The sequence below is a fragment of the Podarcis erhardii genome (genome assembly GCF_964252035.2).
Source record: "Podarcis erhardii genome assembly, chromosome: 15".
NCBI classification, from domain to species: Eukaryota; Metazoa; Chordata; class Lepidosauria; order Squamata; family Lacertidae; genus Podarcis; species Podarcis erhardii.
The window spans coordinates 43,796,415-43,823,128 of NC_138505.1; the positions used below are offsets into that span (position 1 = coordinate 43,796,415).

Below are 26,714 nucleotides of genomic sequence, written 5' to 3' on the forward strand. Positions count from 1 at the left end.
TTCGCCCTAGGCCTCGGTCCGCCCCCTTCTCTGCGCGTCACGTGCGGGTCGGGCCGGTCATGTGGCGGTGGAACCCGGAAGAGGCCGGGGCCCCTTGGCGGCTTCTCTCTGTCTCTCAGGTTCGGGAAGTGGGCAGGCCTGGCCTCTGAGCATGGACAGAGCGCCTCTTTCCCCGCGGGGTGGGGGCGCTTCTGCGTTCTGCCGCCTCACGCGCCGCCCTCTCCTCGCCGGACTTTAGCCCGAGAGCAGAGGGGCCTCGCTCTCTCCCCCGCGGCCCGGGGAGCCTCGTTCCTGTCCTTCTTCCCACCTCGGGTCGGGCTGCAGAGGCGCCGCGGCGAGAGAGCCCGAGCCGCGGTGGAGAGTTGGGCTCCCTGGGCTCACCCGTGGAATTGGGGCGCGGCCACTACACGCAAGCAGTTTCTTGGCTGGGTTTCTTTTCGTTTCCTTTTCAAAATCTTGCCCTTCCTTCAAGACACAGTGCCGTGTTCAAGGGGCAGGACCTCACAACAAACCTGCGAGGTAGGCTATCCTCGTCGGATCTTTAAGCCACCCTTGCCTAAGTCCTACTCGGACCCCCTTTAGCACTGCACCATCCTGGCTCTCTTGTTAAAATTGCATGCTGGGCACTTATCAGCTGCTGTGGGTCACATGACTTGGGCAGCAGACTTCATACGTTAATCCAGTTCTTAATTTTAGAGTGAAGGAAGCCACGCCTGGAGCAGGAATCACAAGACATTCCACAGAGAGAGAGAGAGAGAGCTTCAAAGAATCTTGGTTTGGAAGCTTCAGCTAAAACGTTCTTCAGTCCCCAAACTGGCATCCAAATGGCTGCTGAGATGCTAAATAAGGTCTCTGTTGTTTCTCTTGTCCTGTCTGACTGAGCATCCATATTTGGTGAATGTGCTTGGCATGAAAATGAGGCTAAGGGGGACCTGTTGGCATCAGCATCTGTAAGAAAGCCACCCATTGGGGGGATTTGGCCATCCCTATTCAGAACCCACTCAGGACCTAAGTATGTGATGGGTTCTTGGAGCAATCAACCACTGTCTGGAATATGAATCTAGTCCTCTTCTACCTTTTTCTGATGAGAAGCTCTTTGTGAAGATAATGAGATGTGGTGAAGAGAATCTGAGTTAAATGGCGGACTGTGTGCAGTCTGATCCAACCTCCAGGGCCTGGTAAGTACCATTACAGCATCCTAGGGGCTGCTTCCTACAATCTTTCTCTTTAAAAAACAAACAAACAAACAATTGAAACTCCAACGTTGAGCAAATGAGAGTGAGAGTTTCAAGAAGGACACAATTCCTGTGTTTCTTTACACAGTGCATCCTTAAACTGTGGAGTGTGCTACCACAAGATGTGATGGCCTCCAATATCAAATTCATGGAGGAGAAGGCTATTTGCAGCTACTTGCTGCAGTGATTCTTTGTTATCTCTGACAGCAGAGGGAACATACCCCTGAATACATGTCGGCAGGGAATGGCAGCAGGAGATGACTCTACTGCTCTCCTGTCCTTCTTGTGGGTTTCCCAGGGGCATTTGGCCAGCCACTATAAGAAACAGGATGCTGGACTGCATGGCTCTTGGGTTATGTTCTTATTTAAATAAGGGTGGGCTGGTTGGTTTCATTTGCTTCGTACTGGGGCAGTGCCCTTCCTTAGTTTCTGTGGCAGCTTCTTTTAGCCTTCTTCAGCCCCTGTGTGTTCCTTTGAGATGCAAGGAGCAGGGAAGTGAAGAGTCTCTGGCACACTTGAAACCTTTCTCTTAAGAAGCGTCAAGGTCACCTGGAAAGTCAGTAGCTGTACTTTGAATCTCTTCCCTTCTAAACATGCCTTCAAGAATTACGGAGTACAGTGGTACCTCAGGTTACATATGCTTCTGGTTATGCCTCAGGTTACAGACTCCGCTAACCCAGAAATAGTGCTTCAGGTTAAGAGCTTTGCTTCAGGATGAGAACAGAAATTGTGCTCCGGCAGTGCGGCGGCAGCAGGAGGCCCCATTAGCTAAAGTGGTGCTTCAGGTTAAGAACAGTTTCAGGTTAAGAACGGACCTCTGGAACACATTAAGTACTTAACCCAAGGTACCACTGTATAGCTTCCCCACATCACCATATACGGATCCCCCTTGCCTGGGGGAAAACTAGGTTGCCCTCTGGAGAATATTGACTGCTCCCATGAGGTGATGCATCCTGAGCGCCATGGCACTGATGTTTTCCAGGTGGAACTGCTTTTTCCTCTATGACGGCTCAAAGGTGAAGGAAGAAGGAGATCCTACGCAGGCTGGGATCTGCTATTTCAACCCCCGTCAGGTAGGGCTAGCTTATTTCCCCACAAAATCTGCATGCGGAGAATTTTATTTGTTCTCAGTTGGCCCCATAGCCCTCTCCTCCATCCCTGTGTGCTGGCAAACATTGTAGTATTTGCTCCTTGGGGCAGGGACCTAGTAATATCGGGGGTAGAGCTCTGTTCTGATGCAAACTTTTGTCACTCTGTGGTGGTTTTGGCCGTTCATGCTCCAAGCTCACGCAGATCTCCATAGCCTGGGATGTGACAAGGCTAATCCATAGCATAACCATTTTGTGGCTCTTCATCCCCCACATCTCAGACTCCTCTGGACCATCAAGAGCTTCTGTGTGGGCAGATAGCTGGCGTGGTTCGCTGCATGGAGGAGATTTCGGGCTCTCCACCTGGCCTCATACGGTTGAGGAAGCTCAAGCTCTCTGTGAAAGTGGATGGAAGCTACATCTGGGTGAGTCAGTGCAAGGCGACACAGGTTGTTGTTGCTCTTCTGGGCGCGGGAATAAAGCCCGAGGAAGGAATAAAGCTGGCGTTGGTGAAATCTTCATAGATGGGTGTGGGTGTGCAGGCAGGCTGCATGATGGCAACCGTTTATATGGGAAGAAGCTGCTAGCCATGCTAGCTGAATGGAACAGAGGCAGCCTACCTTGGAGTGCCAGTTGCCAGGAGCAGACATGGGAGAGGGCACTGGCCTGCCATCCCTGCTTCTGGGCTTCTTGGAGCTTCTGGGATGTAAGCAACATGTTCATCCAGGTGATTCTCCAGCTCTGTTCTTGTGCTCCTCTATATAACATTGGGAGAACTTTGCTCTGATAGCTGAATGGAAGGCCCATGTTCAGAGGCAGCCTTCCTCCTGAGGGCCACCGATTGCCCTCCCACCCTGCTTGTGGGCTTCTCAGAGGGATGTTCTTGGCTGTCATGGGGGATCTGAGTGCCCTGATTAGATAGGCCTGGCCTGGCTTGGTTCCATGGGACTCACCAAGAGTCTCCCTCCCTCCTCTCTGCTGCAGGTGCTGGGCTGCACTACTGACCTCCCTGACATCAGCTGCAGGCAGTTCCTGGAGCAGCTGATGGGACTCTTCTGCTTCTACAATGGGCCTGTTCGCCAGGCTTACATGGTGATTGCTGGTCCAAGGGGGCGGCGGGGCCTTGCTGAGCAGATGCTGCCTTGACTCCCAGCCATTTCCCTCCTGTTTCCTGTTGTGTTCTGACCCTCACATCAGCCTTGAGCCACACCTCTTAGTCTTGCCTTGGCTGACCTTCAGGCTGGCCTGCTCTCTGCAGCCTCCTTGCCCTGCAGAGGGGCTTCTGCAGCCTGCTGCACCCTTCCCTCACAGGTGGCTTTCTCTAAGCAAAGGCTTTTGTGTGGCTTGAAAGTTATGTGGGTCTCTCAAGGCAATCCAGACCCACCTCTCCTTCCTACCCCCCAAATCCAAGATGCTCAGAGGCTGGCCGTGGGGGGAAAGCCCTTTGCAAGGGCCTGGGCACATTTCCACCTTGACTGCTCCTTTTATTTGTCCTCCAGAACGGAGTCCTGATGTGCAGATCTGCTTCCCGGACTGAAATCTTGAGTCCTCTGGAATCTTAGGGACCTCTTCTCTTCTGTTTTGCTGCCCTGGCTTCTGTTGGACAGTTTCCTGCAGCCCACAAGCAGCCTGTAACTCGCCCACCAGGGATAAACTCTCCGCTGACATGGCCTCTTGTGTCCTTTCCCAGGAACGTGCCCAGGAGGAGCTGGACCAGGCATGGGATCGCTACGTGGAGCACCTGCAGCAAAACACCACTGACCTACACCGGATCTTCAACTCCCTCTGGGCCTTGGACAAAACCAAAGTAACTCCCTGCAGACCTTGCTGCTGCTGCTTCTTCTTCTTTTTTTTAATATTTATTGAAGTTTCGAAAAGGTTACAAAAATATAAAAGAAAAAAAGAGCAAAAAATACAAAGTACACACCAAAAAATAAAAATAATATAAAATTTTTTTTTAAAAAAAGTCATCCTTTTCATATCTTAACTTTCAGTCACTTGTTTCCCTGATCTCCTCACACCTCCCTTTTTTGTATTCTAGTTCAATTAGTAATTTCAGCAAATCCTTTCCATTTTTCCTTTTATCTTGATAATTCATCTTAATATATTATAACTTTGTATTTTCACCTAATAACATTCAATTTTCAATTAAATAATTTATCTTAAAAAACCTAACCTGTTAATTAAGTCAACAAATCCTTCCATCTTTCACTACTCTATTCTGTCATTCAATTTGCCTTAATTTATTTTAACCTTATCTTACCATAAAATACCTTAAAGCTTAAGACTTAATACTTATTTGTACATAACTCCTTATATTATTTCTACTAAAGCCAAATAATTTCCTTCCAACGTTTTTCCTAATATTCATTAATTTTACACTAATTTCCAAAATAAAACTTTAAAATTTTTCTTCCAATCTTCATCCAGCGTCTCTTTTTCCTGGTCTCGGGTTATGTCAGTCCTTTGTCCTTTTCTTCTGGTCCATCAACCTGGTAATCTTATGTCTGAGGCTCTTAAGTCTCTTCCATGTCCCTTCTGCAGATCATCTTCTTGTTTATAGTTGCACTTTACCTTATCTTTTGTTGATCTCTTTCTTAGTTTCTTTCCTTTCTCATTGAAGAGTAGATCTCGGGGATGTTCCAACTTGAAAATGTCTCCATCTCTCCTCAAAAAATCAGCCCATTCCTCATAGTTCCATTCCCCACAGTCAACAGCATAGTCCAGAGGATATTTAAAGACATACTTCAAGGACCCTCCAAACTTAAGGGCCCCCACAACTCCAGATCCCCGCTGGCCCGCTCCAGGTTCAACCTTCAATAACAACGGCTTATGCTCCTGTGGGGCCTCAGGCTTCTCCATTTGTATTGCTTGAAGTTCAACAACAACTTCCTCCCCTGTCTTCTCCATTTGCACTTGCTCTATCAAATCAGGTTCTTGGGTTGGCTCCTGAGTAATTCCTGTATAAATATTCACTGTTTGTCCAAAATTTTTAACTGCAACAGTCATCAAATCCATCTTCTCATGCAACTGTTCTAACAGGGCGCTTGTCTTGCAAAGAGCAAGCACCAAAGTTTCTTCCAGACACATTTTTGTTCAAGGTCACAGTCTGTTCCCAGGATCCTAATCACCGCAGCTGGAAAAACCCCAGATCCACTCCAGCAACAATTTAACAAACTCCCTCTAGAGGAGGCAGTTTCTATTTGTATCCATCTTAAAAGCAAATCCAACAAAAGAAAGTTACTTTCACTTTTCGAATTTTTAGTTCCTTTTAAATTCAAAGGGCAACATTGAAGATAATTTGTATCTCTTCTTTAGCTGTCTGTCAAAAGATGTTTCTTTCACGGTCAATGAACTTCGCCAAAAGTCACTGTCTCTGACACACCGTTCCCAGGTTTGAGACGGTGGAAATTTATCTTTCTTTACTCTCTCTCCTGCAGGTATAAACAGTCAAATTTCCCCTGCAGGTATAAACAGTCAAATTTACTCCTGCTTCAAAGAGGGGTTTGGATGGTTAAAACGAGGAGGAATTTTAGATCCTTATGAACAGCTTTTCAGGCTTTAGCTTGCACAATTTTTGCTTCGGATTATTTACAAAAATGGAAGGCGGACTTCCTGTTTAGAACCTTCCCGCTTGAGTGCCAAATTAAAATGTTTCTTAGCCCAATTTTCCGTTCTACTCACGGGTACTTGTTTTAGAGTCCAATTGTCCACAGGAAAAAGTCAGCGCTCTCTGGCAACGGCTGTGCGGCTTCACTCCGTAAAAATAGCGGTCGATTCAAGACACCGCACCACTCAACCCGACGTCGCTTCGGACCCCCCAAAAAGGGGTCTCCTTGCGTGTAGGGGGGGCGTTCCTGGTGTCAGCCGAATCCCACGTTCCCAGGCTTCCTCCGCCTGGGATTTTTAAGGGGTGTCCGCCTTCACCGCGGCGGCAAGACCCGATTTTCGTGGAGTGGGTTCCTCTGGATCAGAGGAATTCCGCCATTGCCAATGGCGCTAACCCGAAAGTCCCCCAGACCTTGCTACTTCTTTGAGGCTTCTCCCCTCCCCTCCCCACAGGGTGTCAGGAAGCCCTGACAGCCTCCTTTGTGCTCCTCTCTCCAGGTGGAGCCTTTGCTCCTGCTGAAAGCGGCTCTCATCCTGCAGACCTGCCAGCGCACCCTCCATGTCCGGGCGGGATGCATTTCTTACCAGGGGCTGTGAGTATCATGACTTGTTGTGTGGACTCTCCTGCACTCTCCCCATTGGAGAAAGGCTGGTGTAGCTCAGTGCTGGAGCACCTGCTCTGCATGTAGAAGGTCCCCAGTTCAGTCCCTATTGGCATCTCCAAGGTGGGCTGGAAAAGACAGTGCACAGCTGAATGGACTACGGACCTGACTTGCTCCAGGTTAAATGAGCCCTTTCAGAAAGCTGAGGACTGGAAGCTTGGCTTTTAAGAGAAGGACTGTAGCTCACTGCTGGAGCACCTGCTTTGCATCCCCAATAGCACCTGCTGGGAGAGAGACGCCCCTTGCCTAGAACCCTTGAGAGCCACTGCCAGCCAGTGTAGACAGTACTGAGGAAGGTGAACACAAATAGTCTGACTTTGTCTAAGGCAGCCTCCTGCACTCCAGAGCAAGTGTGTTTGGTGCACATGTCGTTCAGCCCTGCTACTTGCTCTGTACTGTCCTCACATTTGTCCACAGAGGCCATAATCCACATTTTCACCCACTATTTCCTATGTCTGCTTCTATAGACCCACCCCTTGGGCCTCCCAGATGGTGAGATTGACAGGGTGACCAAAGGACTTGCCCTGCATACAGGGATCTGTCTTGTGGCTGGACCCTGGGAAGGATTGGGCCACACAGCCCACTCCGGGTAAATCAAGCCACGACTGTCTGAATGTTTCTGAGCAGCATTTGCAGCTCTCCCTAGGTCACCGTGCTCAGCTGAGAGCCAGGAGGGAACACAGCATCCAACCTCAGGAAACCAGTGGGACATTCGTGTTAATACTTGCCATCTCTCCTTTCCCCATCCCTGCCCAGGGTTGTCAGCACTCAGCTGCCACCAGACCTCACTGCCCGAGTTCTGCTGCAGGAGGTGGACGTAGCCTCAGAGGTGAGCTTCAGCTCAGCCAAGGGAGGGAGAAGGGTGGTTCGGTGCTGGCGCAGCACCTGAGAAAAACATGTTGCATGGGTTCCTTACTGTACAAGGGTGGAATCTGAAAGCTAATGTTAAAAGTCAGGTTTCTGGTTCTCATGATTGCTGAAGAAAGTCTAAAAAGGCTTCACTAGATCTTTCTAACCTCTCATGGCCACTCCTTACCCACCACCTGCCTCAGATGTCCAGGTTTTCTCTCGAGGCAACCACAGCTCCAAACTCTTCCCGGAAGCAGAAGACACTTTCTAAGTAAAAATCTTACAAAAGGAATTGAGAATAAAACTGCCAGTGTAATGCCATCACCCCAATCTATGGTGCAGCCACATTTGAAGGACTGTGCAGTTTTGATCGCCTCACCTCAAAAACGATATTGTGGAGTTGGAGGAGGTTCAGAAAAGGGTGGCGAAGGAACCCCCACTGAGGAAAGGTTGCCACGTTTGGGACTTTTTCGTTTAGAGAAAAGGCGAGGAAGAGGTGACCTGACAGAAGTTTATAAAATGCCTAGTATGGAGAAAGTGGATGAAGTCAACTCCTCTTTCTCTCATAGCACTAGAACTTGTGGACGTTCAGTGAAGCTGAATGTTGGAAGATACAGGACTGTGGAATTTGCTCCATCAGGAGGCAGGAATGGCCACCAACTGGGATGGCTTTAAAAGAGAATCAGACAAGTTCATGGAGGAGGAGGAGGAGGAGGAAAGGGCTATCAATGGCTCCCAGCCACAGTGCTCAGCCTGCACAGTTGGAGGTGAATTCCATTTGCTGGAAGCCACAGGAGGGTAGAGTTGCTCTTGTGCTCAGGTCCTGCTTCCTGGTTTGCGGCTTGCCACAGGCATCTGGCTGGCCACTCTGAGAACTAGACGGGCCTCCTTTGGCCTGATCCAGCAGGCTTTTCTTCTGTCCTTATCTCCAGTCTGGAACCCTTGCCAGCATCGGCCTTGGCTGTTTTATTATCAAGCTCACCCAGTGCCACTCTCTGCCTTCCCTTTCAGGGCGAGGCAGGAAATGGGGCTGTGCTGCAGACTCAGGGTAAGTGTCGGGAGGGAGGGGAGAGGCATGCTGGGCTGGCAGAGGGGGAGACTGCCTTGGTGGGTGGCTGGGTCTGTCAGGGACTGCTTGCATGAGAGACCGCACGGAGCCCTCTTGCGTCTCTGGGTGCTGGGCCTTCATGCCCTTTCCTCTGCCCTGCCGCCTGTGTAGGAGTATAGAAGCTGGAGGTACAACACAGCAAGGGGGAAATGGGCCCCACATATGCTCAGAGGCTGAGCTCTGATGCCTACAACCCATTGCAGAACAGACTCCTGCCGAGGCTGGCCTACATCCAAAGGGTGCTCAGGTGGGGGGGTTCGGAGAGGGCTGCATCTTTAGGCAGCAGGCATTGCGCCTCCTCCCATCTTGCAGATTCCTTGGCGCTACTCGGAGAGCTTCCCTCATCCCAGTTCTTCCCAGTCCTGGAGACCTTTGCATTCTCACCCCTCCGCTTCCATGGAGGTCTTGACACATGGCTGGCTCCTAGACCTCCATGCTGCTCACCCTCCCCTCTCGCCAGAGTTTGTGGTTCACAAGGCCCTGCCTTGTTCACACAGTCTGGAGGCTGTTTCACGTAGGGTAGTGATCCCAAGAAAGGAATTTCAGGTGAGCTCAACTCCATTCCCTGGCAGGCTGTTTTGCAATATGCGGGTAAATGATCCTATGGAACAGCAAGGAAGCTTTGCTCTCCGGCCCCTGAGAGAACAGCTTGCTACTCTTTGTGGGATCTGCTTAAAAAAGAAAGCATCTCATCTGCAGGAGCATTGTTGATTGTTCCCCCAGTTGGCAAGGCTCACTGGATCGCAACCAGAAACGGATCCTTTAGTGCCATTGGCCCAGACTCTCTGCCACTAGAATTTCAGCGGGCACCTTTGGTGCCACTTTTAAACACCTGCTGAAAGCTTTTCTATTCTGGCAAGCTTATGCCAGCAATTAACACATATTTCCACAACTGCTACTTGATGTCCATTTTTAACTTTTTGTATGCTTTTACAGTGTTATTTTATGAAATAGTCTATAAATATGTATATAAATAAATATTAATAAAGTGACTCAACAAGATAAAATACCATGCATAAAACAATTAAATTCAGAAAATTTAAAACAATAAATGCGAAAATGCATTAAATGTGCACCCAGTAACATATTAATTGGGTTACCATCTATCCAGCTCTGCTAAAAGATGAGCAGTGCCTCACGGGGCGACTGAATTACCGAAGGCCTGAGTAAAAAAAATGGTCTCATCTTAGCCTGGCACCTAAAGCCTGATGGTGATGATGGCGCCCAGCAGGTTTCCCTAGGAAGAGCATTTCATAAATGGGGCCACCACTGAAAAGGCCCTGGTCACCCTTCACTTGCTTGATGAGGCTTCTCTGATGAAGAGAAGTGCAGGGTCTGGGCTGGTTCATATTGGAGACAGACAAAATGATCACTTTGTAGAATAGAATAACTTTTATTGCAGTAATATTTGGACCATAGCAGCACAAAGGAAGGTGACAAAATTTAAGCCAGAAAACAAAATTTAAATAAACTTATATTGAAAAAGAAAGAAAATAGTGCTCACTACTTAAAATTAGTAATTAGTAAAATTAGTGATTAGGAGTAATAAATTTGAAACAGATTCATAGTAAAGCATAAAATGTATTAAAAACATTTGTCTCATAATACACTTTACTCTTTTAATATGCGTCTCTCATGTTTTCCGCTCTCCAGGGCAGTTTGCGGCAGTGGCGGCTACATGCCTTCCTGCTATGCAGAGCAGCCTTCCTGCCAAGGAGACAACTGTGGCCTGAGCAGGAAACCCAGCTTCCTTTTAGCACCCCAAATTTCATTTTCTTTAAAAGAGGATCAAAATAACAGCCCCTAATATTGTCGTATAACCTGCATTCAAGGATATAATTCTCTAGAACTGCTTTCCCATAAACCCGCCCTTTCTTTTGACCCGCCTTACCATAGAATCTGCCTGATTTCATCATTGAATCCATTTTTTCAGTATGTAATTGTGTGCAAGCCCTTCGATGTTCCAACGTCATGGTTATCAGAAGGTACCCTTTGCACTGGGGCTGCGCTTTATAGGTCCAAACAGTCTACCCAAGACTCATTCTTCCTTTCCCTAAGAAGCGCTCTGACCCCTTTTGCAGAGCCCCCTTTACCTCCAGGGGTCCGGATCACCCCCGTTTACCTTTTGGATGATGAAGCAGCTGCCCTCCGGGACTTCCCTGTGGAGTGGATGATCAGGTAAGACAGGAGCAGCAGCCCCGCCAAGGGCCTCTCGCCAGCCCTGGCTTTGGTTCCTCCTTTCAGACTCTGCATATGTTCCTCCTTTGCACCCTGGATCTGCTATGTGTGATCTGTCAGACAGGGAAGCCGACAGGGAAACATTGGTGTTTAACACACTTCCATCTTTTTTTGCAAATCCCCTGAACCCCAACAGTATCCATCACTGGGGCTGTGAGTAAAGGCAGGGTATTTTTTGCAAGTTAAGTTTTCCTTGCTAAACTAGGGCTGCCCTGCAGGTCCTAACTTATTTATTTAAGAAAATGTTTATACTGCTTGATTGTAACTAAACCTCTAAATAGCACAAAGCAAACACACACATCCTCAGCTCCCTTGGAGGGCTTCCCTATTGAAAAGAGATTCAGAGGAGGAAGACCCTGTCTCTCTGATGAAGCCCTGAGTAGGGCTGTTCCACATCCATTCCTTTACAAAAGGAGCATGTAGGTGACTCTGGAATCACTCCAGAGTCCTTGGATCTGGCGAAGGAGCAGAGGGAGTAGAAGGGGGCTTTCCCTGTCCATAAGTGTGAAGAAGGGCTTCCTTTGGTCTGTCCCCAAATCTTCTGCAAGCCACTTTTACTGGGGGATCCTTAGTTGGAGAATTACAGGAGAGAGAAGTCTCCCTCTTTCTCTTTCTCTCAGGTCCCAGGGAGGCCCAGGCAGCTGCAAAGATGGCCCGATTTCTGCTGGAGCAACTGGTGGGTCAGGTGGCACCACTTCGGTAAGGATGGTCTTGTATGTCCACCATGTTCGAGGCTTGGTGCTCTCCCTCCTGGCTGAAGAGCACTTTGCACACACCAAAACCTCTGTTGAGGATGTGGTAAGAGACTCCTTTGTTCATCTTACTGCCAAAGGACCCCCGTCCCCGCCTTGAGCCTTGGTTGCCACCAAGCAAAGTGGCTCGGCCTCTGGGGAGTGGCAGCCTGCACCATGGCCTTCCTGCCAGCAGGGGTCCCTTGTCTCTTGCAGGATCCCTGGGGAGGAAGAGGTGGAGAAGCCAAGGGATTGCAAGTCCCATTTTCCATGGCTCTCTGGCAGGGCTGATGGGAGGAGCCTGCACCAAACTAGTGTGGAGCTGGAGAGGGAGGAAACGGGGGACCTTCCTTGCACCTAGTCAGACCACTGGACCATCTAGCTCAGTATCAACTGCTCTGTCAGCTGCTTGCCAGGATTTCAGGCCAGGACATTCCCAGCCGTGCCCCAGAGGTGCTGCCAGGGATTGACCCTGGGAGCTTTTGCATGCCAGGGGGATGTTCTGAGCTGCAGTCCTTAGCCAGAGTAGGAGCCTCCCTTCCCCCTGAAATGGCTTTCTTATCGCTGTGCTCAAATGGAAAGGGCGTGGTCAGAAGAGGTGCTTTCACTACCCCTGCGATGCTGTAGAGCGGCCAGAAGGGATGGAGCCCAGGGACTTTCTGTCCCTGAGCGTTGGCCCCCAGATGCCCAAGTGCAGTCGGGTGCGCTCTGCTCTGGGATTCCCAGGTCAGCCTTCTTAGGAGGGCTCTGCAGGGTCCTGGCAGCCACAAGCTGTGCCTTGATCCCAAGGGTGTGCAGGAGGATGTTTTGGGGAGACGAGGCCAATGGGCACGTGGCTGGGGAACCGTGTGGCCCTGCTGCGGCTCAGCAAGCGCTGTCCTGTGTGAGCTGGCCCTGGCCTGGTGTGGGACTGTTGTGCACATGGCAGGTGCCTTCTCCAGGCATAGTGAGCTAATTTTCTCCCTTGGCCTGCAGTATCACAGCAGCCTGGCCTCCCTGAACGGCCTGGAGGTCCACCTGAAGGAGACCCTCCCAAAGGACAGCCTCTCTGCAGCCAAGGTCACCTACGGCTTTGCGCACTATGACGCCGTGCAGAAGGTTCTGGCCAGTAAGTGCTGAGGGGGCAGGGGGGGCCTCAGAGAGAGCCTGCTCTGTGGGAGTCAGCGGCCAGGAGCCGTCGAGCTGCTCTTAGGGACTCTTAGGTCCTTCTTGGCTTCCAGTTATCGTGGCAGTATGGAAGGGACAGGGGCAGCAGACCTCTGAATGCTGGAAGCTGTTATTCAGCCCATTTCTGGTCTACATTGCATCGTGGTCCACCTAGCCCTATGCGGCCTAGGACCCACGTACCTACAGGACCACCTCTCCTAGTATGCCCCGTGGAGGACCTTAAGGTCCACAAATGACAACATTTTGGAGGTCCAAAAATGGTCTCAACTAGGGCCCACGGCCTTTTCAGTACTGGCCCCGACTTGGTGGAACGCTCTGTCACAAGAGACTAGGGCCCTGCGGGACTTGACATCTTTCCTCAGGGCCTGCAAGACAGAGCTGTTCCGCTTGGCCTTTGGTTTGGACTCAAGTCTGACCCTTATGTTTCCCTCCCCTTATGGTTTTTATCTATGGGCTATGTAATGGTTGTAAGGGGGTTACTTGTGCGTAAATTGCCTTCGGTTTAGTTAGATTGCTATCCCAACCATGCTTAGGCTCAGAGCTCGCCCTCCGTGACCTGTTAGTCACTTGCAGAATCCGTCAGTGGGCGTTTCTTGAACCTCTTCCAGCATAAAAGCTGTTTGACGCCAAGTCTCCTCCTATGTTCCCTGCGCGGAACTCGTCTGCGCAAGTGAGGGGAAGGCAGGGACGTGCCAGCGCTCTCTCCACTAGTTTCTGTTGAAGGGTCTTGGAGCCCTGTCCCCAATTCCTCCATCTCCCTCTCTCCTCTACTGGTGCTACGCTGAATTCCTTCCCCCCTGCTGGTCCCCTCTCCGGCATCGCTCTGGAGCCCTGCCTCCGCCTCTCGCTCTGATGTCAGTTCCCTGACAGGCTACTTTCAAAACGCGGCTGCATTTTAAATTGCATTTTAACCTGTATTTTAAATTGATTCCCAATTATGTTTTTACTGTAATTTTACTGGTGTTAGCTGCCCTGAGCCCAGCTCTGGCCGGGGAGGGCGGGGTATAAATAAAAATAATTATTATTATTGCCGAGGGTTGGATTTCCAGCTCTGCCGTCCTGAGATTCTATCACCTGGCTCCTCCTTCCTTCATGTTGCAGCCAACTTCCTGCCTGCTAATAGCCCCGCAGACCGTTCCTTCCTGAGGGCAGCCAGCCTGATCCATGCCAATTTCCACCAGCTGCCCACGGCTTCAGAAATAATGGTCAGGTAAGGTGGGGAGGCCCCTGTGCGCGTGCAGATGACAGACAGTGCTCCCTTTGAAAAAGCTCCCACCTGGCTTTTCCTCCTGCCTGCGAGCCTCATAAGCACGCAGGGCAGGAATAAGCCCGGGGTGCAGGTGGGCATGCAGAGGGAGCTGCCAGTTGTCTCTGGAGCCAGAATAGGATCTGGGCCTCAGAGTAAGGAGCAGCCCTTGGAAGGTTTAGAAGCAGCGTCTTTCTCTGGTGGCTGCTCAGGGGCTGTGAGAGCCGCTGGTTGGCTGAGCGCCAGCAGGGCTTATAATTGGCCAGGGAGGAAGGAGGTTTTGCTGTTGGGCCCTGATCACTCAGGCAGAAGCAAGCCGTGACGCTGGCAAGCAGATGGTGGCGTTCCAGCAGGCAGAGCGAGGCAGCTTCCCTCCTGGCTCGAGGGGCCAAGGCTGCATTGGCCGCTTATTTCCATTCCTCATCACCTGCTGCTCTGCACATGTGCTCACCCCCCCTTTCCTCTCAGCTGAGGGCATGATAACAGCACACCAAAGCCACACCCTGGTCTAACTAGGACAAATGCATTTATGCTGAAAGGAAAGACTGCAAGCTTTGAAAGATTAGCCATGCCCATTAACCAGCCCAATCCCTGCTTCTTCGTCACTTGCGTTGACCAAGCAAGTTGCTCGCTTTTTTCAGTTCTCCTTGAGGCTCCAGTTCATTATGTTTGTATATTTTCAGCAAAAAGTGGGGTTTTCATTTGCTTGTTGAAGAGGACCCCCCCTGCCCCTCCTCCTCTTGCATTCAGCACAGCTGTTAATGTGCCCAAGCCATGGCCAGGCTTGCCTCTGCCACTCCCGACACCCTGTGTTGGCTTTCAAGAAGGCCAGCTGAGGCTCTCTTGGAAATCGCCAGAGAAATTCATGAGACTTAGAGGCCTTTTGCCTTCCGGCTGTTGTGGGGCTCCCCCTGACCATTGGCCATGCTGGCATCCCCTGCAGAGCACCAGGTTGGGAAAGGCTGATGCCGGCTGCCTGTCCTTGGACTGAGCTTCCACCTGGCCGGGGGGATCCCTAGAAAACCGCCATTTACTGAGCAGTCTCCATATGCAGGTGCATGTCTATCTCTGCAGAGTTACTTCACACAATCTGCATAAAAGTGCTTCAATGGGGATCCCAAGTGAAGCAGACAAGGTGTAACTTCCTTGCCTGAAAGAATGCTGACCAAAAAACAGCTGTTCTTTTTTGTGTTTCCCCTGAAAATCTGCTTATACAGTGGTGCCTCGCAAGACGAAATTAATTTGTTCCGCGAGTTTTTTCGTATTGCGATTTTTTCGTCTTGCGAAGCACGGACTTTGGAAAAGCTTCAAAAATCACCAAAGTCTTCAAAAACCTCAAAAAAGGCTACCACACCGCGTGCTATGAGTTGCTCCTCGAAGTGAATGCACGGTTTTAAGAAAAAGGAAACAAACTTGCAAGACAAAGGAAACAAACTTGCAAGACGTTTCTGTCTTGCGAAGCAAGCCCATAGGGAAATCCGTCTTGCGAAGCAACTCAAAAAACGAAAAACTCTTTCGTTTTGTGAGTTTTTCATCTTTCGAGGCATTCGTCTTGCGAGGTACCACTGTAATTGAATAGTGTCCTTTAAGTGTGTTCCAGAAAATAGAGATGACCTTGTTGGCTTCTAGTTTCCTCCACGATATGTGATCTCATGAAGCTACATCTCCTCTCTCTTCCCACCACCTGTAAACTAAAAAGGCCCAGCAGATTTGGGCTTTCCTCGCAGAGAAGTTTCTCTCGTGGAGTAAAGGGCAGCCAATGGCTCCTTGCCACTGTGGCTCTGCTCTGCCTCCCAGTTGGAAGGAGGAATGCTTCTGCCTCCCAGTTGCTGGGGAAGAGGGCTCTGGGCTTGAATCCTTGTTGCAAGAAAGAGGCATCTGGCTGGCTGCTATGGGGATGCTGGGCTGGGGGGCGGGCATTGGCCTGATCTAGCAGGCTCTTCTCTAGATTTGATCCCTGTTCGCAGCAACAGAAGCACCGGCACGGGGTCAAGCTTGCGTCTCTCCTGCCTTCTGGTCACACCTGTGAAACATGGCTTTCTCACCCCACAGGAACGCCTCTACTGCTGTGTATGCGTGTCGGAGTGCCGTCCAGGAGACCTACTTCCAGCAGGTGGCCTCCCCTCTGCGCAACTCAGGAATGCCCAACCCTCACGACAGCGCCTTTGGCCTGGCCAGCAAGGCGAAGCAGAAGCTGCTCAAGCATGGAGTGAACCTTCTCTGAGACCCAGGAGGCTCCTCCTTGCATGGGCTGCGATCCTCTGGGACTTCTTACAGTGTTACCAGAGTCTTTGTTGTTCCATGAAATGGGTTGAGGGCTGTCAGGACTTCAGAGCCCCACCGTATGGCTGGAAGAAGCCCCCTCTTGGCTCAGTTCCAGCTGGGAGAGCACATGGATGCCCACCCCCAGCTACCCACTCCAAGGGGCAAGATCATAGCTCCCCTGCTTCCCCGGAGAGCTCCTCTGAGGGAACACGTCCCTCCCAAAAGCGCATCATTGGACACTCGTCGTCTATGGACTTTTGCCTGCCTTTGGAGAGCTAGCTTCCCTAGAAAGATCTTTTGCTCCTTGCCCTGCTCATTTTTCCTGTTGAGCTTAGTGGGGTGTAGCTTCAAAACCCTTTTTATTGGAGGGCTTTTTCTAAACCAGGCCACAGTCCCCTCTCCAAATTTGATGCCCTCCAGATGTTTCTGTCTTTGCTTTCTATTGAATGCTGTTTGATGCTTTAGATGAGCTCTGAAACCGTGGGGGGAGGCCTGGAGCTTCTCCCCCGGCAACTGACCAGACATTTTTGTTGCTCTGCAGCTAAGCCTCCTGCCATGTGCACCCCCCCACCTGCCGGATGCTCAGTGGCTGCCTTTCAGCCTCCTCCCTGGGGCCTGCCTGGCTCTTGCGCACGGGCACATCGACTCCTCCGCCAAAGATGGCCTGCTGCCAATGGCAGCGCACACTCCACTCGTGATGCTGGCCCACCCTCGTCACGGCTGACAGGGCTTGAGGAGACAGGGACATGGTGCTGATGGGGACCGGCGGGCCCATGCATTCCTCTCCCCCTGCCTTCTGAGGTGGTGGCACCTTTGTACTCCTTCAGGGCAAGTGGGAACAGGTGCACAGCTCTCAGCCAGTTCTGCTTTGCATCAAGTGCCTGGATCGTGTCACAGATGTTTGTGAAGGAAAAGCGACTGGCTGCCTTCCTTGAGGGGGCGTGTTGAGAAGGTCAGAGCTCCTACCCTCTGCTCTGTAAGTCCCCCAGCACAGCAATAAAGTTGCCGCCCAGAAAAGCCCCTCTTGTTCCTGCCCCACTGGCACCCCAGCCCCCCTCGCCTGCCAGAAGGCGAGTCGCGAGAGCGCAGGCCCTGGGAAGGCAGCTGGGCTGTGGGTGGCTTGGTCTTGCGCCAGGAAGGGGTGTTTGCAAGAGCAAGAAAGGCAGGGAACCAAAACAGCTTCTGCGCTGCTGCCTGCAGAGAAGGGCCACTTGCTGCCATCTGTGAGCGCCGTATGCTGGCAGCGGGTGGGGAAGGCTGCCCACACACACCGAGAGAGAGAGACTGGAAGGAGTACTTTGCAGAGGGAGCCTTGGGTCATGCTCCATCCTGGACCCACATGTTCACCCTACGCTTGCTCAAATGCACCACTTCTGAGACTGAATTCACAGTCCTGCCCTCCCTCCTGACAGTAAGTTCTTATGGGGGTAAAGCGTTGGAAGGAATCCCAAGGGCCTGCAATGCAAGAACCCAGCTATTAGCTGCAGTCCAACACATCTGGCAAAGGCAGACCAAGGGCACAGACGGGCTGCGGGGGGGGGGGCTGTAAACTCCCTGCCTCCCTCTGAAGGGGCACACGTGTGCCCCCAACCGCTTTTTAGAGGTGTTTGAGGCTGCTGCCATTCAGATCCCCTCCTTCCCAGGGTTCCTGCAACTACAAAAGAGAGTCGTGCCAGGCACAGCCCAGCCCCCAAGGGCAAGAGAGGTGGAGACCGTAAGGCAGCCTACCCTCTGTGCCCACTCCAGCTAGGAGGGGCTCCACAGCCTCCTCCCACAAACCAACTGCATCTTTAAGCAAAACTTCTTTTTATTGGATAGCCTTTGTGGTTTTTGCCGGCACAAATATCCCCAGCTATAACACACTGCGCTTTAAGTCTCCCTCCAGCCACTCTGATTGGGAGGGGAGCATCAAATAAATCCTCTTCTGCCCCCACTCTGCACCTCCCAGATACATGACAGGTTGCTCAGCCTCCCCTTGGCAGCTGGGGGGGGGGGAGTTACCAGGAGGCCAACCCACCCCCTCAACCTCTGCATCCGCCTCTTCCTTGCAGGAATGTGCAGCAAGTGCCCAAGGCCAGGACAGAAAGCAGCAGGGGCCAAAAGGAAGGAGAAGGCACAAAGCAAGCTGATGCAAAGCTTGAGAGAGAGGGGGGCTGGGGGTCCCACACCACTGCTCTATGCTAGGGGGAGGACAGAGTTTGTCCCCCCTACCTCTGCTCTCACCTGTTGCACATAGAGATGTTGGAGGGGGCCTGTTTTCTTACAGGTAGGGGGAAGAATGGACCCCAGGCCATCCAAGCCCTCATGAAAAGCTACAGCAAGAAGAGCCCCCTTCCCCCCCACCTCTGAGTTAGACCAATGGGGGGGTGCTTTTGTCTTTAAAGATGACAAGGTGACACTGACATGGCTACATTCATCAATAACATCAGGGTTGCCAGCTTCTAAAGTCAGGACACTGCAAAACACAGCAACGTTAACACACTACAGTGGCACGGTGCCCAACCACAGAGTAGAAAGGGGGGCAGGTGAGGAGTGGGAAGGAGGACTTGGGGAGCCTCTCCTCCACCCCCCCCCAAAGCAAAGAATAGGAAAGAGAAAACTGCAAGGTGGAAGTTTCCATGACCAAAAACCTGGTGCAAAGGAGCTACACATGGAGTTTGTTTGTGTGTGAGAGGCCCTCGCACAGGCAGGCCAACTGAGGAGGGGGCTCCAGGCTCAAGGCCACCCCGCATGGCACCCTCTGCCTGCCCTCCAGCCTGCTGCACCCAAGGAAGCTGCGTCATCGTCCAGGAGCAAAGATGAAGTCAAGTGCTTGGCGCTCTGCAGCAGCGACATTTGGGTGCCAGAGGTCCACCATGAATACGGCCCGGGGTCCTTCCTCGGGGGCACCTGGAGGAAGAAAGGGAAGGGCAAGCAGTTCAGCGGGTGAGTTTGGTCGCCAGGTCCCATCTCTCTTACTACCATACCTTTAGGGTACTACGATGCCACCATAAACGGTTCTGGCAGGGCCTCTTGACAACTCTCAGCCCCTTCACAAACTACAGTTCCCAGCCGTGGCAGTTTAATGAGGTCTCCTATGGCTGTGAATGTATGATTGAATGCCCCCTCTGTATCTCAGTGGAGGGGCAGGAGCAGCAGCCCCACTAAGGCCGGCTGGAACCATGATGTGTTTTCTGGGTCTTGCAGGACAAAGCCCCTCCCCAGCTCTGGTCAGAACACTGTTAGGATGCGCCCCCTTTGTGCTCGGCTGAAAAGAGTCCCCAGTATTCTGTGCACCCCATGGTTAATCAGCATGCAAGAGGGAACAGGACTAGGGAGCGCTTCACAGGACCATGCACTCAGGCCTGGTGTTATCTTTATTCTTTTAAAAAATCAAGCTGCTAGCCCTCAAGGCGGTGGGAAGAAACACTTGAAAGTGTCTCTCCCTGCCCTCCTCCATATTTCTCCCATGCTCATGCACACAAGTACCTTTTCCAACAACCTGAAATGTCATTTAGACGTGCCGAAGCTGACTGCAAGGGTCAGAAGTTGCATGGGACATACTGAGGCAGCTTTGCAAGGAGTCAGGCAGAGGGGGTTTTTCCTTCTCAGCGCTTGGGAATCACGTGGAGCTAGGGGGACACACACACCTGTTTCCAGCAAAGCCCTCCCCTCCCCCATCAGCCCCTTGGGAAAACACCTCAGGGCACACTCCAGCCTCTGGGTGTGTCAGGGCTTCAGACTTACCACCGTGGAATGCCGTGTGTAGGAAAGAGTCGTCAAAGAGCAGGCAGCGCCCTTCCGCCCAGCACTGGGGCTCCCCTCCCACAACAAGTTCACAATTGCTGGGGGTCTTCAGTCCTGCAGGAAGAAAGAAGATGCATGATGGGCAGAGCCAAGGAGGAACGGCAATGGGAGCAGCCCAACACCAGCCAGCCAAAACACCTGCGTTTCCTTGTTCCCTGAAGGTGGGTGGATTTTACAATCTTGCCCCCTACCTTTTGCAGTCCTGGGCTTTGCCAGGCTGGATCCAGAGCCCACCAGGTCCAGCGTACTCTTTCCGCTAGGAAGAGGTCTTGAGGGGCACCAAGGAGATGATCATCCCCCTATGCTATTATTATTATTAGCCACCTTTTTTCTTCCAAGGAGCTCATGTGGCCTATATGGCACTCTCCAGCTCATTTAATCCCCACAACAACCCAGTGAGGAAGGCTAGACTGGCCTAAGGTCACCCAGTGAGTTTCGTGGCTGACGGGGGTTTCAAACCCTGGTGTCCCCCAGGACCTAGTCCAGCTCTCCAACCACTACACCGCTCTGCCTCTCTGGCACCTGGGATGGCATTGGGACAGGGAGGCTTTGAATAGGCTGGCACGGCAACAGCCCTAGAGCTGTCCTTCACAAACATGTCCAATCCTTTTTTCAAAAAAGCTCATGACCCAAATACTTTGCAGTCGCCAGGCCAAGCTCCCTGCGAGACTGACCCCACTTGACGCCAGCCCTACCTGGCTGAACAAGACCAGCCGTTGTGGCACTTTTAATGGGAGGCAGGGAGGCATCCGCCAGGCTTCAGTCTCAGATTGGCCGGCTGGCAGGCTAGAAGCACGCAAGACCGCCTCAGGGGTTGCTATGGCAGCAGCCCAGCCTGGCAGCACGAGTTGCACCCAGCAAACAATGAGAGCTGCGTTTGCTATCTACTTGAAAGCAAGGCAGGAAATGCAGTCGGGTGCAGACTTTTGCATGGAAAAAAGGAAAGGAAAGCACAGAATCCTGACATTGTAGAGTTGTAGTAGACTCCAAGGGGCATCTGGTCCAATGAAGGAATCACAGCTAAAGACTCCTTGGCAGATGGCCACCCACAACCTCTCTGCCACCATCTCCAGCGCAGGAGACTCCAGCACCTTCAGAGGGAGCCCATTCCCAAGACTACTGTGGATTTTTGGCCCCCTTTGCATTCCCAGCGTTTTCTCATTTCATAATCCGCTGTTCTAACTCTTAGGGGGCTGCCCATCAATTGCTTGGGAAACAGAGGACTTGAAAAGGAACTCTGCACCCTGAACAATTTGCAGAGGGCCATGACGTCTGGAAGAAACCCACGTCAGTTTTAAAGGACCTATAGAATTTCTCCCTCCTTTAAGGAACAGATCCATGGACCACACCACCCTACAAAGTATGGAGTGGGGTGTGTGTGCTCTTTGCACCTGTAAGGTGTAGGGCTCACACACCTCAAGGGAAAAATTTCCCCGGAGGAGTAGCAAAGCTTCCTTTTCAGGCCTCAACTTCTACAAAGTCCACAGCAAGGCAGGGATGGGGGAGCTGTGGGGCCTCTCCAGATGCAGACTGCAACTCCTGCCCTCCCTGACCATTGGGCAGGCTGGCCGCTGGGAGCTAGAGTCCAGCAACAGATGGAGGGCCACAGGTCAGCCTTGCTTTCATGATGCTCCCCAGAGCTGCCCACCAGAATCTTTGCCACCCAGCAGGTAAGGGGGCTGAGCTGCCCTCCAAGCTGCTGTGCTTCCGTCCAGGACGGTTGCTCCGTCTGTGCCCAGAGCCCCTGACTGCTAAGGGCACAGTCAAGGGAGGCTCTCCTGAAAGGGAGGAGGCCAGAACTGAAGGTAAACCGAAGGTGCCTACCCAAGTGGCAGCGGATGCGGATGTTGGTTGGTCCGTAGTGCTCCGCGATAACGGCACCCGGCGTCAGGACGGAGATGCAGGCATTCCCAAAAACGTTGTTGCCAATGCAGGTGCGCAGACTGCCCAGCAGGCGATAGGTCCGGGGGCACTTGCGGCAGTTCCGGGGCACGCAGGTGCCCTGGTTGACCAGGTAGAAGGTCAGCCACTCGCCACTGGGCGTGCTGTTGGCCTTCCAGCCCTGGGGCAAGCTGCAGTTGGAGAAGGCCTTGTACAGGGCCTCAAACTCGCAGGCGATGGTCTGGAAGTTGCGCTCCAGCAGCTCCACGTCGTGCTTTTGGGCATCGCGGGGGAAGTAGGGCATGGTGGGCAGGTCGGGCAGGAAGAAGACCTCTGGCTTCTGGATGGAGGGGCGGCTGCTGAGGTAGCGGCCCTGCTCGCGGATGCCCTTGCGGATGCGGCCCATCCCAGACCACGAGTAGCGCTTGGCGTACTCCTGCAGGTTGTGGTAGAGTTTCTGGTTCAGGCCATCGCTGTGGGTGCAGCGGATGCACTCCGGGGAGTGACAGTGGGTGTAGCCATTCTGCAGGCCGTTGGTGTCCACCCCCTGCAGGAGAGAGTTCCCCAGGGCGTACGTCCGGGGCTGCTCCCGCCCAACGTGGTAGCAGTACCACACAAACATGGCCAGCAGGAAGGCCACGGTGCCCAGGGCGGTGGTGTCGCAGTCCCGCACAGACTGGATCCCACTGGCGATCAAGTCCCTCAGCCGGTCCAGAGACCCGCTCCATCCTGCCAGCCATTCCAGAGACATCTTGGGGCTGCGGAACGGGCGCCGGGTTCTAGCGCATGCAAGGGAGAGTCAGTTCTCGAGATCTCCACAGGCACCCGCACCACGCAGGCTGACAGGGGCAAGTGGGGAGAGGCCAGTCATGGGCAAGCAGTGCCAGGGGGTCCCGGAGGGGGACAGGCTGCATCTGTGGTGGCTCGCCAGCTCCTGCGTCAGGGCCGTAGACCTGGGAAAGCTTCAGGGGCAGCCATCCTGAAAGGCAGGTTCCAGAATTCAAGCAGCCAGGGGCACAGTGGAAAGCTGCTCAGCTCAGGCGCTGCCTTTCCACAGATGCTCCCACATCGCTTCCGAGCCAATGAGCGCCATGGAGCCCCATGAGATCCGGGATCTGTGGAACAACTTCACTCCTGCAAAGCTGCTGTCACCCGCAACAGAGTCCTCTGGTCTCTGGGGCCTCCTTCATTTGTTGCCCAGGTTAAACGGATGCACAAGGGGCGCATGCTCCCTCCACAAGCACCCGGTCCAGGTCCCAGTTTCTGTTCCCATTGAAGGATCTGCAAGAAAACAGGAAGGAGCCTTGAGAAAACGGGTCCCTCTTGCATCTGAGCCCCGTTGCCTGTCCAGCCTGTTTTCCACTTGTGTCAAAACAAAATAAAAAAATTCCTTCCAGTAGCACCTTAAAGACCAAGGAATTTTTTTTATTTTGTTTTGACTATGGCAGACCAACACGGCTACCTATCTGTAACTTCCACTTGTGTGTGGAGGTTGTAGAGGACTCCCAAAAGCAGGGAGGATGGCTGTCCGGGGCTCTGCAGACCCTGTGAGGCTCCAACTTCCAGCAGCTGGCATGGCCAGTGACTCTGGGGGAAGATGGCATTTGGAGGGCAGGAAAATCTGGACGGCCCCTGGAGGCTTCCCACCTTGGCCCTTGTGCAGAATTGTGACCCCCCCTCAAGTGGGATGCAGGCCAGAGTCTTCAAGGGAGGCCAACTGCACTGCATGGACACACCTCTCTTCTGATCTGCCATCACCTTCTGGCACGTAGACAAAGCTGAGATGAGCTCCCATGTGGCGCCAGAATCAGCAATACCCCTCTTCCCCATCACTCGGTTAAAATAACAACAACCCACCCTCACATCTCCCATGTCATTTTGCCACCAGGGTTGGGCTACTGCTGATTTATTTATTTTTTTTAAATTTACTGCATCCCACCTTTCTCTCCACGGAGCTCCAGGTGGTGCACAGGGTTCTACTCCTCCTCACAACTACCGTGTGGGCTGGGCTAGGCTGAGCGAGACTGTGAGCGGCTCAAGGTCACCCAGTGAGCTTCATGGCCAAGTGGGGATTTGAACACTGGTCTCCCTGACACTCTAACCACTAGACCACGCTGGCTCTCTAGGTGAGCGGAGTGCTCTAGCTGCACTGCTCCCAATCACTGGATGCCTCAAGCTGGTCCAGGAGCGAGGCGGGGGTGGTGGTGGAACAGGACAGGGCAGACCTGCAGGCTGGCTTTCCTCCCTCCCTCCCTCTGTGCAGCTCCCAGAGATGGTTCTGGAGTCCAGCAGCCCTGCCAGCTTCGCTTGCCTGACCTGTGCTCCATCTCTCTAGATTTGAATCAGCAGCGCCAGACTCAGTCCTCCCACCCTCTCAGCAGGGGCAGGAGGCACCTTCCCCACTCCCCCCCACGCACGCACATGTCAATCACCCTTGACAATGCGTCCCACCCACTCACCACAAATGTGGCAATTGGCACCTGAGTCACCCGCCTGCCAGCTGGCAGGTAGTGCCCCTTCTGGAGTGCTGCTGCAAACAGCATCACCTCCCAGAGTGGTTCCATTTACTCTGCTCTGCAAGGAAGGCCTGCTCCCCTGGTGGAACCAGGACTCCCCCAACCCAGGACCCTGTCCTGAGCAGAGGGCACAGCTGGCAGAGACCACCTGATGGAGAGACCTGGCCCTTGTTCTGCTGCTACCCTTCCACTGCCCCATTTAAACAGGGGGCTTTGGGAGCAGCCTCAATGAGAGCAAAACGCAGGACGTGAGAGCCCACCGCCACAGCATTTCTTCAACTCAAGCCCCAAACGATGGTCCCCAGACTTGGGAGAACCCCCAAAGACTACTTGCCTGACTGTGTTCTGGACACCCAGGCTCCAGGCACTTGGTGAAGTTCCAGAATGAGCCCCACAGCACCCCATGGGCGCTGCAAAAAGAACCCCAAGGAAATAAGGTAACTCACCCAATCCAACCAAGCAGGCAATAAAAAGCTTCCTCATTGCTGGGAGACACCCGCCCCCCAAATTTAATTAACTTGGTCTCCATCTCCGTGCTACAACAAACCCTGATGCCCTAAAGGAAAGTGAGTCAGAGCTGGGCTCACCTTCTGCTCAGGCTGAGATCTCTGCAGCCTCCTGAGTGTTGGGTCCTCTGGCAAGACCCAGAGCCCTTTCCTTCCTGCCTTCGGCTGGCCCACCTTGGAGCCCAGGCCTGGTACTGGTGCTGAAAGGTTCTGGGAGATGTGGACACCAACCAGGGGCCAGCACTGCCACATGGCAAATGGATTGGTGGGCAGGCAGCAAATACTGTGACACAGCAGCAAACCAGTTTATGATGGCATTTCCCATGCAGTAAGCAAACGCCGCCTGGATTTCCTTCCTCCGGTCTGGAGGTGCCCAGGACCTGCTCAGGCTGCTTCCAGCGTGTTTGCATGAACAGCCTTGTCACTTTGGAATTGGGGGCAACAGGGAAGGGTGGGGAGAGAGGAGGGGAGAGGATCCATTTCCAAACTGCACTTGTACTGCACACTCCAAAGTGGCAAGTGGAGAAACTCCTAGGCAGGAAAAGCTGTTATGTAAGGACTGAGGTGCAGAAGCAGCAGGAAGTGTCACGCACAGGAGGGGTGTGTGTGTGTGTGTGTGTGTGTGTGTGTCTCAACACTGTTCTGAAGCAAGAATATTGGGGGTGGGGGAGAGCCCTTCCCTGCTCTCAAGGAATCTCCTGGCAGGCAAGGAGGGAAACCTCCCAGGATGATAAGCCGGGGTGAAGCAGATGGTTCCTAGAGCATTGGAGAGCAGCCAAAGCCATCGCCTGGGGGAGCACCCAAGCCAAAGCCCGAGGATCCCAGTCAGGGGGCCTGGGCTGCCTGGAGCACTTGGGGGCAGGCGATGGGGCGCCTGGAGGTCCGTCCTCCTCCCCACTTCTCTTGTCCTGTGGAGCCTTGGAATGCCAGGAAGTACTCCTGAGCATGAGCAGAGGGGTTTGAGAGCAGCAACTCCGAGCACCTCCCCCAGGCCCTGTTCATATTCTCTGGAAGTCCAGGTTCAGTTGCAACGGCTGGCCAGCCCAGAACACGTTTAAAGAGGGCCTCCAGAGCATGTGCAGAGTACTTTCCTGCCCTGCCGGTGTAGTCCTGGAGGAGAGGTGCTCAGGAGGGGCTGGGCCGCGAGTCGCACGGCCGAGCCAGACGCCCCCGCAGCCTCCCCGGCGTCCCAGCTCCTTCGGGCGCCAAGGGCTCGGCCCGGGAGTCCTCCCCGCACTGGCTCCGCGGGGCTCTCTGGCTAGCAGAGCCGCCGGGTCGGCCGCTCGCCTGCCGAGGCCAGCCAGCCCGAGATGGCGCGAAAGGGGCCGCCTTCGAGCATGTGCAGAGCGCCGGCGGGCGGGATCGGGGCCACGCGCTCTTCGCGGAGGCGGCAGGCGACGCACTTGCTGGCTGCGCCCGCCGCCCGGACCGAGCGCCCGGCTCCGGCGCGGCCGAGGCGGCCACGGAGGAGACGCGCCTGCTCTCCGGCGCCCCCCTGCCCAGCGGCCCACCTACCTGCTGCTGCCGCCGCTGCCGCTGCCGCTGCCGCTGCTACCCGCGCTTCCCGCCGGCGCTCCCGGCCGCCCTCGGCGCTCCCGGCCCGGCGAGGCTCTCCGGCGGCGGCTCGGCAGCGCGGACCACAACTCCCAGCAGCCCGACGTCGGCGCCGCGCGGGAGGGGCCGGCGAGCCAGCGCCCGCCCCGGCGGGAGGACCGCGCCGCGCGGGGCCCGGAGCATGTGCAGAGGGTCGCCTGCTGCGGGCGGAGAGCGGCGCGGCTGAAAGCACCGCAGGCGGGGCGGCTTCCTTTGCTTTGCGAAAGGATCATC

At 53.4% G+C, this 26,714-nt stretch overlaps 2 protein-coding genes across 6 annotated transcripts; one reads left to right on the plus strand and one right to left on the minus strand.

The window, feature by feature from the left end:
* Positions 1–50: 50 nt before the first annotated feature.
* On the plus strand, positions 51–17,215 carry HPS4 (HPS4 biogenesis of lysosomal organelles complex 3 subunit 2). Of its 3 annotated transcripts, XM_081842609.1 has the most exons (14): positions 52–519; positions 697–1,178; positions 2,218–2,308; positions 2,605–2,748; positions 3,308–3,415; positions 4,014–4,130; positions 6,431–6,525; positions 7,351–7,423; positions 8,455–8,491; positions 10,633–10,729; positions 11,410–11,587; positions 12,496–12,628; positions 13,789–13,897; positions 15,986–17,215. In XM_081842609.1, exons 2-14 carry the CDS (start codon positions 1,138–1,140, stop codon positions 16,155–16,157), a joined length of 1,395 nt encoding a protein of 464 aa, XP_081698735.1. In that variant the 5' UTR covers positions 52–519; positions 697–1,137; the 3' UTR covers positions 16,158–17,215. The 3 variants fall into 3 exon arrangements, with proteins under 3 accessions (XP_081698736.1, XP_081698737.1, XP_081698735.1); XM_081842610.1 differs by having other exon boundaries at positions 51–1,178; positions 11,410–11,488; XM_081842611.1 differs by lacking the exon at positions 3,308–3,415 and having other exon boundaries at positions 51–1,178.
* Positions 17,216–17,987: 772 nt separating this feature from the next.
* ASPHD2 (aspartate beta-hydroxylase domain containing 2) lies at positions 17,988–26,087 on the minus strand. 3 transcript variants are annotated; one of them, XM_081842616.1, is made up of 4 exons: positions 24,969–26,087; positions 21,809–23,146; positions 19,925–20,038; positions 17,988–19,087 (listed from the first exon to the last, which is right to left on the minus strand). In XM_081842616.1, the coding sequence occupies exons 2-4, from the start codon at positions 22,614–22,616 to the stop codon at positions 18,978–18,980; spliced, it is 1,032 nt and encodes a 343-aa protein (XP_081698742.1). In that variant the 5' UTR covers positions 22,617–23,146; positions 24,969–26,087; the 3' UTR covers positions 17,988–18,977. The 3 variants fall into 3 exon arrangements, with proteins under 3 accessions (XP_081698742.1, XP_081698744.1, XP_081698743.1); XM_081842618.1 differs by lacking the exon at positions 24,969–26,087 and adding an exon at positions 24,828–24,914; XM_081842617.1 differs by lacking the exon at positions 24,969–26,087 and adding an exon at positions 23,513–23,872.
* Positions 26,088–26,714: the final 627 nt, after the last annotated feature.